Source organism: Oryzias melastigma, linkage group LG20 (genome assembly GCF_002922805.2).
Source record: "Oryzias melastigma strain HK-1 linkage group LG20, ASM292280v2, whole genome shotgun sequence".
NCBI classification, from domain to species: Eukaryota; Metazoa; Chordata; class Actinopteri; order Beloniformes; family Adrianichthyidae; genus Oryzias; species Oryzias melastigma.
Genome location: NC_050531.1, coordinates 2,847,543 through 2,858,938, shown reverse-complemented (window position 1 = coordinate 2,858,938; position 11,396 = coordinate 2,847,543). Strand labels below are relative to the sequence as shown.

At 39.8% G+C, this 11,396-nt stretch overlaps 1 protein-coding gene across 2 annotated transcripts in view; it reads right to left on the bottom strand.

Annotated features, from left to right (window-relative positions):
• The window catches only part of gpr158a (G protein-coupled receptor 158a), an 89,748-nt gene that overhangs the window by 29,199 nt on the left and 49,153 nt on the right, over nucleotides 1–11,396 (bottom strand). For both annotated transcript variants that reach the window (XM_024280044.2, XM_024280045.2), the window contains exons 4-5: nucleotides 9,420–9,646; nucleotides 5,805–5,873 (exon numbers count right to left, since the gene is read on the bottom strand). In XM_024280044.2, coding sequence (XP_024135812.1) covers nucleotides 5,805–5,873; nucleotides 9,420–9,646 — 296 coding nt within the window. The remainder of the gene's footprint in view (nucleotides 1–5,804; nucleotides 5,874–9,419; nucleotides 9,647–11,396) is intronic.

Sequence of the window (11,396 nt, the reverse complement as noted above, 5' to 3'; positions counted from 1 at the left end):
TTAAAGCAGCAGAAATGATTCTCATTTATCTGGTCGGTCTGAGCAGTCTGGGATCCTGCAGCCTCTGGATTCCTCCTGTCACATCAAAACACGCCTGCTACTTCCAATGTTTTGACATGAACAGCCATCGCCATGGCTCCGCCCACGTCCGGCTTATTTTTGGACCACCACAAACTCATTTCCAGCCTCTTTTTTTCGCCAATACCTTCAGTGTGAAGCCCAGAGAATGAAGCAGCACAGAAAGGCGGGGAGTCGTAATAGCAATGGATCCGTTTTTATATGAAAGCTGACACTCCCGCCACATGGGAAGGGCAACTTTCTGGAGGGGGGGTAATGGCTTCTTCTCCTTCTGCTGCTCCCTGAGGTGGGCTGAGTGTAAATTACATCCAGCTCGGCCTCGGCGCCGCGTCGCATCTGCCTTCTACGAATCCCTTCCCTCCTCATCACCGGTTAGATCCTGGGAGATGTTCCCATCGCGCCGCGACACGGCGACACACATCATACCCGCCGCCTACCGCACGCCACGACGGCCATCTTCCTTTCTTTAGGCTGTGTTCGTCTTTGTCCAGACCCCCCTCAGCTTAGTTACCGTTTCAGCGGGAAGGAAAGCTGAGAATGAAGGCGAGTGCAGCGAAAAGCACAGAGGCTCTTTCCAAATCTAGTTAAGTGAGATTGAAAGGATGGAGCGCAGAGGAGCCACCGCCGGCCGGCTTCACGGCCTGTCAGGTGAGGATACTCTGTCGTCTGGCCATGTCTCATTAGCCCCTCGATGTGCTGTGAAGCCCCACGCCACCTGCCTGACACGGAGAGCTGCCACAAACGATCATTTTAACAGTCAACTAATCACCAACAATTTTTTCTGATTAGTCGACTAATCGGATCATGAGCAAACTGGATGTTAAGATAACATCATTAGCTTTAAACTAACCTAAAATTAGATATATAGATTTACCTGTGATAATGCTTGTATGGATAGTGTAAACTGTATTTGGCCGCTGAAGATGCTAGAATTGATAGCTGAAATTACTGAAGCTGATACCTGAAAATGCTGAAGCTGATAGCCAGCTAAAATATTAGTTAAATACAAAATAACATAAACAAACAGAAAAAGCCTAAGTCAGCCAAAACAGCTAGCATGCAGCTGAAATGTTAGCTAAACTTTAAAACAGCCTAAAAAAACAGAAAAATTCTTAAATTAGCCAAAATAGCTAGCATGCAGCTGAAGTTTTAGCTAAAATCAAAATTAGCCTAAGAAACTGAAAAATCCTAAATAAGGCAAAATAGCTAGCATGTAGCTGAAATATTAGCTTGACTTAAAATTACCCTAAAAACCTGAAACATTCCAAAATTTACAAAAAATAGCTAGCATGAAGCTGAAATTTTAGCTAAACTCAAAATTATCCTGAAAAACTGAAAAATTCCGAAATTAGCCAAGATAGCTAGCATGCAGCTGAGATTTTAGCTTGACTCAAAATTAGCCTAAAAAATGAAAAATTCCTACATTAACCAAAATAGCTAGCATGCAGCTGAAATATTTGTTAACTCAAAGTTGGCCTAAAAAACAGAAAAATTTCAAAATTAGTCAAAATAGCTAGCATGTAGCTGAAATTTTAGCAAAACTTAAAATTAGCCTAAAAAGGAAAAATTCCTAAATTAGCCAAAATAGCTAACATGAAGCTGAATTATCAGCTAAACTCCCAATTAGTCTAAAAAAAACCTTAATAAATGCCAAAATAGTCCAAAAAGCTAGCAGAAAGCCATTATAAATAAAATCACGACTAATCGACTATTAATTTAGTCGTTGATTAGTCGACTAATCGTGGAGCTCTACTGACACGCTCGGCGAAGCGCCAGAGTTGACCGAGACGGTACACGGCACCAACTGAGGTTATGAAAGTGAAACGGGAAGGACGTGTTCTTTAAACTCCACAGGAACTCCTTCAAGCTTTCTCTTTTTTAATGTGTTAAATACTGAGTTTGGTTAACAACAAGAACACACTTTATTCCTTAAAATCAATTTTCTATTGAAAGGCATCGGAAGGGGGCGGAGCAGGGAGCTTGTGGCCCCGCCCAGCGTATTTTCTACAACACGATCTATTTCAAACAGCTTTTTTTAATCTGCTCCTGATTCATTTGAATTAAAAAATTCTATTTTAATCTTAATTTTCTTGATATATGAGAAACACGAGACTTTAAACCGTGAAGCTCCACTGCTGTCCTCACTGATGGAGAAGAATCCGACTTCAGATCAAATGACAGACTTCCTGCTTCATTTTAAACATCATGCACTTGAGAAAACCTGATTTTATTTCATCCAATCAGATCAAATGTTAGACTTTCCTTCAGGAAACGTTCATTTTCGAATCAGACTGTTCTGCCTGCAGAGACCTCCATCGTTGAATCTCCATGTTCACACAGATCTGATGAGCAAAAGTCGCCACACATTCAAATTAGACTCGTAACCATTGATTCAAACAAAAATCTGATTTGTGGCTCACGATCCAGGTTTTCCTTTCTTTAGTTTTTCCTTCCATGAAGAATCAAAAACACAAAGATGTCCAGAATACAACACAAATTTTACAACTTCATGAAGCAGTTTGAAGAATAAAATTCTTACTTAATTAGTTAATCAAGAAATATATGTGTGTTTGAATACACTGAACATAGAAACATCTTGACAGAAAAGGGAGCAACAGAACCTTTAATTAACGTGTTGATTTGAAGACAGCGCTGTTGTTACACACCGATGCTAGCATGATGCTACGATACTAGCCGCTAATGCTAACGCACTGTCGTGTGTCTATAAATGTAAACAGATCAGTTCGGTTGTTTTAAACCACCAAAACGTTCCTGACCGCAGCTGTGTCTGTGTCGAATGCCAAGAACAATTTTCACAGACTTAGTCACGTGACAAATAACGGGACTTAACGTTAACACGGAGCGTCACTCTGTGCGAAGTATTGTTTGTGCTGCATTACTGAGCGTTTCTGCCTCTGTTTCTGAGCCTCCTTATTCTCTGATTACTTGCCACCTGCCCTGACCCTCAACTGGACTCTGAATACTCTACTCTCCTCTTGGATGATCCCATAATCGAGATGTCTGAGTCTGATTTAATTTTATGGACTTTTATCCGTGTTTAGTTCCTGTTTGAACCAGCGGTCTGTGTAAATATTCACATGTGACCAGAAATAAAGTTCAGCCAACTGTTGTTTTTTCACATCCAAATAATACAAATGGAACATTGTTCAAAAATGAGGAAACAACCTCCTGATTTCTGTCTTAACGTTTGAATCGTCTGTAAATGTGGACTATCATCTGATGAAGAGGCTGAGGAGCTTCAGGAATCTCCATCCTGAGCCTCACCTGGATCCCCGAGCAGACTAAACGGGCCCGACAGGCCGCTCCATGTCCGACATCTTGAATGACAAATTGCAGCTTATCTGTTCTATTCCTATAATTGCAGAACCAGTTTGAAAACAGCCATCTTTGGCTCCGCCATTATTCTGCCTCCTCCTCCTCCTTTTGGCTTCAAAGCTGAAGTTATTATGTGTGACACACTCGGGGGAGAAAATGGGAGAAAGAATTGCATTACTGCTCACAGCAGAATGCCAGGGGAGCAGGATGAGACGTATGTCCTGCTGCTTAATAACAGAGGAATTATTTAAAATAGAAGCGGCGGAGGAATATTTCAGCTTCTATATTTAGATTGGGAGTGAAGCGCCCCCCTCGCTCGCTGCCTCGGTTTGGGTCGGATTCGCAACGGAGACGTTCAAATCCATCAGGGTGGAGATCAATCTAGTGTAGCTCGGATCTACACCAAGAGATGCTATTTTAAACGCGGCCGTGCCGGGATTTATACTATCAAAGCCGGATCAATGGCGGTAACAGTTTCAGCAGCAGAAGCTGAACTGAAATGTGCCACCTTTGTTCTGCAGCACTGAAATAACCCTTTTTTTAACTTCTATTTTTAGCATCCGTTGTCATCACTACACCAGCTGGGTGCAGAAATATCATCTGCTCTTCATTCATTCACCGAGCAGTAATCCGTCTCTGCAGCCGCTTTCATCCTCCAAACTTCAAGCGTTATTACCTCCTCCGAGCTCGTCGCGCTAAATTGCATTGATTAGCCGGCTCTAAATCAGCTGCTTTACTGACGTTTACTTTGTGTTCCTTCGCAAAGCATAAAGCCCGGCGTGATTGCAACTGAATTGCAATTATCTGATTCCCCCCGACTGCAAAGAGGAAGAAGTGATGTTGGATGGAGGTAAATTGATGGTTGTGTGGGTGCAGAGTCTAATCATCTGCAAAAATAATGAGGTACCGCAGACGGAGGAGAGAAAATATCCCTGATCAACAAGAAGTTCACTGATTATACAATCCACTGGATTCTGCTTGATCACCGACTTAAAGACCCAATCCAGTGAAAATCCTCTTTTCTGTGTTTTAACATGTTTTTATCATCATATAGGAGAACTTATCACAAAAACGTGAATATTTCTTAATTAAGTTGGATCAGAAAATGAAACACATTCTACGTTTGGTTCAGGACCTCTGTGTCACCTTTTAAGGAGTCCCCAAGTCATTGTTTTTGTGATGTGCTGGATGTTCATAAAAGAGTCCAGTACCGGCGCCCTAACCTTAAAGGGACCATACCATGAAAAATCTACTCTTACACTGCAAAAAAATACCATCTCAATTCTAGAGTAAAAGTATCTCTTTTTAGTAGAAATCGACGAGAAACAAGTCAAATTATCTGCCAGTGCAGCCAGTGAATCAAGATTTCTTGATTTAAAAATTAATGCCCAGAACGTAGTAAATAGGTTAAATCTTGAAAGTAGCTAAAAACGCTTTTTTAAGCATTTATTTAAGACAAAAAAAAAACAAAAAAACTAGAGTATAGGAGCTTGATTAAAATGTATTGTCTACTACCTGTAAATATCGTAAAATCTGTTCAAATCAGCTTTTAGACGCATTGTTGGAATATGTGTGACTTCTTATTTCAAGTTTTTAAGAAGTGATAACAATAAACTTAAATTAAGACTTTTTTATCATTAAATCAGTTTTTTTCTTGTTTTTCATGTAAAAAGGACACATTTTTAGACTTAAAAACTATATAGGACAGACAATTCATATTATTCTTAAAACGAGTTTAATAATGTTCGTATTGTTACAATAATTCTTTGATGAATATAATCTTATTAAATAAGAATATTTAGATTATTGTTACTGATTAATATAAATGATTTGTCTGAGGATGTTTTGAAATTTGATTAAAACAACTAATATTAATGATCCTTTATAACTTGAATCTGTTATTGTAGAGTATAAATATTTGATATTAAGTCTTGAACCGGATATTGATAATTCATGTAGAGTCGGGATGGGATTATATAAGTTCACTTCCTCCATTTCATTTTCAAGCGATCTACTTGTGATTCAATGTGATGTTTTTATTTTATTTTTCCTGATTGCTTGAAATAAACCGTTTGATTCATTCATTCATAATCTTACACATGCTGTTGTTTATATCTAAAATCAAGATTGTATAACTAGTTGTAAGAGTTTAATGCACTTAAACCTCCACAAGTTCATCACTGAACACGAGGAGTGTCAGGTTCTGCCATTCGTTGGTCAGCTCGGTTTAAATTGAGATGTTCAACACTTTCCACCTGAACTTAAGGAACTAAATGACTTCATTTATGAACGGAGATCTGTCAAACTCGCCTGAAGAATCAGGAGGATGAATTTCGGGCTTCATTTTCACCTCACAGCAAATGGGAACGACGCGCTCAGAGGAGTCTTACCGGGAAGTAGAGAAGCAGAGCTCCACACAGAATGGCCTCCAGGAGGACGAGACCCGACGCCCGGATGCTCTGCCAAGACAGAAAGCACTTCGTGAACTTCTCACCTTTGCTGGCGAAAACATGCAGGACCTCTTGGAAAACGAGCCTGCAGCCTCGGCTTTCTGAGAAGCCTCCGTTTAACTGTACGTGTGCCTCAACCTCATTCAGACACAACAAATAGGAAAAAAAATCATATGAATCTGTTTTTGAAGGTCATGAAGACGTTTGTGCAGTTTGAGAGAACAACAGAAATGTTCTGAAAGAGTCGGAGGATTCATCCAGGAGGTCCTCAGAGAAGCAGAAGATCGAGCAGAACCTCACTAAGTCAGGAAGGAGGTTCTAGATAATCATGGATCAATGGGAGAAACCACAATAAATGGACAAAAATCCTCCATAACCTACAAACTGTGGATTTATTCAAGAGTAAAAACTGAATCTTAAAAAAGTAACAAGACCTTTGCTTCAAGAATAATTTGTTTTCCTTATTGAAATAATAATAATAATATCTAGAAAAGTTGCATTAGCTGTGATAATTCTAGTGTGAATGCTTTTAGCTGAAGGTACTCGTCGAAGATGGTAACACTTTTGAATGATGCTAAAAAAACGAAAATGAAAAACATTTTGACCTTCAAATTTCTATAGCATTTAATTTGGGAATTATAGACTCTAAAAATGGAAACACACAATATAGTGAGTATGAAAGAATTCAGACTCATTTGTTCTCACCCATCATCATGTTTTTGAATGAATTACATCAAGTCGGTTTGTGTTTATTTGGTTAATTCTGATTTAATGGAAACAGTGTAATTGCTAAACTGTTCTGTTGACATTTCTAGATTTAGATAAAGTTTTGCGTATATTTGTGATAGAAATGCAGCTTATGGGAGAAACCAGAAAGACAAAAAAAAAAGGGACAATTTATAAATGGAAAAATGGATCCATAAACTAAAGTAATCTTAAGAAATAATAATAATCCTGTCTTGCAATATTAATAATAATAAAAATATTAGTTTAAAAAAACAAAATGAAATCTTCAAATTAGAAGTTTGGTAAGACCATTTTTCTGCCTCAAATTAATTTCTTTGTTTCCTTATTTAAGGAGAATTTTTTAAATTTTAAGATTTTTTTAATTTATTTTCTAGGGGTTTGAAAGTGCTTAGTGGTTACATAAAAAAAAAATAAACATGTTTTTTGCTAAAATGTTTCAAATGCAATGCATTGTGGTCTGTATTTGCTAATGAACTGAGCATCAAAGACTTCTGGGAAATTTCTAGAGCATTTGACTTTGGAAGTGGCCGTGTTTTTTAATGACTTATTGTGTGAGTCTGTTTGTGTTTCTTCACTTAATTATGATTTAATGGAAACACTTCAATTGCAAAGTTGTGTTTTTTTGGACTTTTTTCGATAAAGTTTTGCACATATGTGTCATGAAAACGCAGCTTATCAGAGAAACCAGAAAGAATAAAACATTTTTTCAACTTTTTATAAATTAAAAATTAATCAATAAACAACAAACTGTGGATTTATTCACATGCAAAAACTAAATCTTGAGACAGTAAAAGGACCATTCTTGCAACATTAATAAGAATAATCATATTAGTTTATGAAAACTAAATGAAACCTTAAAATTTGAATTTTTGGTGATACCATTTTTCTGACCCCATAGAATTTTTTTTTTTTTTTGCTTATTTCAAAAGAATTTTTCTAATTTTAGGAATCATTTTATTTATTTCAAAAGGGGTTTAGCAGTGTCCTTAGTGGTTTATTTTGAAAGGGTTTCAAGCTTAAACAAAGTTTTTCTTGTCTTTGAGACGTTTGGTTTCAGTAAAATGTTGATTTTTAAAGAAAAAAAAAGATAAATAGATGTCTTTTATTTGTTTAAATAATCCCTTCTCATTTTCTGTCTTTTTTTGGTCCAAACAGCAGAAAATCTTCCTTCCGTTCTCCTGATTCTTACATAAAACACAACAAAACCAGATGAAAGCTCCTCCTCCCTTCAGGCCTTTTTCTCTTGTTTCTAGATGCATCTCAGGCACTTTGCGTGCACCTCTTGTGCAGATGATTAGTAACATCTCCTCCTGAGAATGACGGCTGCTTGAGGGGCTTTCAGCCAGCCGACGTCAGCCGTTCCGGCCTTTAGAAAAACACACAAAAGAAAAGCAAAAGTCCTGGTTTCTATGGGACTAATGTATATCTTATCTAGTGTTAAAAAAGTGCAGCTGAGGTGATTTTTATAAATAGGGAAGGTGCACCGCTGCGGTTTGTAAACGTGTTCCTGTAACCTGTAAGCTCAGCTGCTCTGTGGTTCAGCGCCAGAGTTTTGCTGACGTGGCGGTAAATGAGACTCCACGCCGTTAGCTTGAATTATTGACCCCCTCCCCCCCCTCCTCTGCTTTGTTCTGACCTCACATTTACAACCTCAGTGATGGAGACAAATAAACATTTTTTTAATCGGAAAAAATTTGCTTTTTTGACATAATCAAAAAGCTTGATTCTGATTGGCTGCAGGGTGTCTTGTTTCCTTTTGGCTTGATAGAGTAAATATAAATAACTTTATTATTTATTAATTAATTAAATGAAGTGTTTGTTGATCTACATTTATTAATCAGAGTTGATTTTACTTCAATCAAAGCGATCTTACTTTAAAACAAACTTTTCCTTCATCATCTGGACAGAAACAACAGGTCAACTTTCTCTCTTTGGATCACTTAACATATCGAATCACTCACTGACTACTTTATGAGGTTCACCTTACTAGAACCGGGTTGGACCCCCGTTTTTCTTCAGAACCACCTTAAACCACCTCTGTGGTATAGATTCAAAAACATTGAGAGTTTGGTCCAGATTGACATGGTGTCACCACAGTTGCTAACCCAATAATGGTCCGAGGGCCACTTGGTACCACCCTTGGGACGCAGACCGGTACCCTAACCCAAGACCGCCCCAAGGGCCGCTTGGTACCGCACCACTAACAGGGAAAAATGCAAACGCTAATCAGGGATCCTCAACCCTCGGGACACTATCCTGGTACTGATCCCTGACCCAAGACCAGTCTCAGGGCCGCTTGGTACTGGGCCCGGACCACATCCTGGTAATGGTCCACATCCCGGTCCACGTACCAAGGGTTGGGGACCCCTGATAAGCAAATTCATTTTTTCCCTGAATGTAGCCCGGTACCAGTATCCTAACCCGAGACCGGCCCAAGGGCCGCCACTAATGGGGAACACATGCATATGCCAATGAGGGGTCCCCAACCCTCGGAACGCAGACTGGTACTCTAGCGTGGTACCAGTATCCTAACCCGGGACTGGCGCAAGGGCTGCTTGGTACCGTGCCACTAACAGGAAAAAACTGTAAACGCTAATCAGGAGCCCCTAACCCTTGGGACACGGACCAGTACTATAACCCAGGACCAGTTTGAGGGCCGCTTGGTACTGGGCCCCGGTTGGCATTCCAGTACTGGTCCACGTCCGGACGGTTGCTTCAACAAAGTCCATTCATTTCTGATAACGAACATCTCAACGGACATGATCTGTTATGTGATGCTTGAGTAGCACAACACTTCTTTAGACCTACTTTGTTCCTTCGGAAGTGGTAAACCAGCACCATGCTGATGAAGACGATCAGCATGCAGAGGCACTGGAAGGACAGCACGGCCAGCCGCAGGACCCCGTCCTCCTGAGCCACGCAGGGGGCGTCGTCCTTACAGTAGGTGCAGCCCTGCTGGCACGGCAGGCAGTCGCTGGAGGAGCCCTCGTCCACGCCGGCACCGCCTTCTGCGGCGTCTGCCTTCCGCCCCGACTCTGACGGGGAGAAGAAACCAAACCAGACGCGTTCACCTCGGTGGAAAACATCATCGGTTTTCTCTGTTTTCAAAGAAATGATCATATATGTGATGGAAACAAGGTGGAAGAGATAGAGGATCTTTGCAGCAAACGGATGTTCACTGTGTTGTTTTTATAGTTACTATGAACCAAAATAAAGCAGCAAAGACTTAATATCCAAACTTAACAACCTGGTTGCAAACTTGTGTTTTTCTGATATGAAGTTTGTGAAGTTTTAACACAATTGATGTAAATCATATTCTGACAGAGAAAAGGGGCTGTGGGCAGATATACAACACTTTATTAGTGATGTGTTTCATGGATATGGATACAGTAAGAAAATGCATCTACTTCCATGCAAAGTCTGACTGCACAAAACTACACATTTGCAAAGTCTGACTGCACAGAACTGCGCATTTGCAAAGTCAGACTTCACAAAACTGCGCATTTGCAAGGCCTGACTGCACAAAACTACACATTTGCAAAGTCGTACTGTTCAGACTTGTGTATGAGCAAAATTGGATTACACAGTTTAAGGTTTGATTGGTCGAAACTAGGCATGTGCAAAGACAGACTTCACTGAACTGTGCTTTTCATTCCTCTCATTGTCCTCAGCAGTCTTATACCACTGGGTTTTCTTATTTTAGTTTGGGGTGGGACATTGGTAGTCTTAGTTTAAAGGTCTTGTTTATTTGTTTTCTTTAGGTAGTTTTGGTTAGGCAGCCATTAGCAGGGAGCTGCTGACTCAGACGGAGACGGGGTCAACAGTCTTCCTGACTTGTAATATTTTTGGCCAAAGTTCCAATTCCCTTTGGTTTGTTTTTTAATATGAACCAGCATAGTAATTATTATTTTATTTTTGTTTAGTTTTTTTTTCATTTCAGGACACATTCTCATTGGGGTCCAGTTTTTGTTATTGTCCACCTTTTGTTTTTTCCCTCTAGACTCTGGCCCGTTGGGGATGTAACAGTGTTCATCACATAAGTTTCAGGTAACCTGGGCTGAGCAGTGATGGTTTATAAACCCAAATGAATTGAGACAAAACTGTAATAATGAATGACAGCAAAAAGATGACTTCCTCTTCTTTGGTTCTTTGGATCTGAAGCTCTTCGAGGCGACAGAAGCAACAGCCGTTTAATTTCTGCGCTTATTGAATTTCCTGCTCCTACAGAGCAAAAGTGACCCGGGTACACAGGAGCTGATATATACGGCTTCTCCTTCTCTGACCCAACAAGGAGTCATCGACATTGTGTCAACACAGCAGAGGGATCTATATGTGTGCTCATGAAAAGTAAACCATGCAGCCTGTTCGGTCACTGACCAGGAAACAGAAACTCTGCAGGACATGAGCGTCTCGTGTGCTTTCAGCCTAAGATCCACTCAAATGTTGAGTGAAAAAGACATAAATATTTGGGTAAATTAGGAAAAAAAACAAGTTAGCTGCTTCCTGGTTTGGATGGAAATCTCCATATGGCCGTCCGGATAAGGAATTGTGGACTTGCGGATCTTTCATGGAGGCTTCCCTTCATTGTCTCAGAGATTTTCACGGACTCTTCCTTTAAAAAGAAACTGGCCTATTTTCAGAGCGGAGACGGCGCTCATCATTGATCCTTCAAAGGGATTCCTTATCTCCATAGAAATGAGTCATTTTCTCCTCAGATACATTTGGTAAAATCTTCCTCCTCAAACGATGAGGATGTAAGATCACCCAGAGACGCAGCGGCGTTGA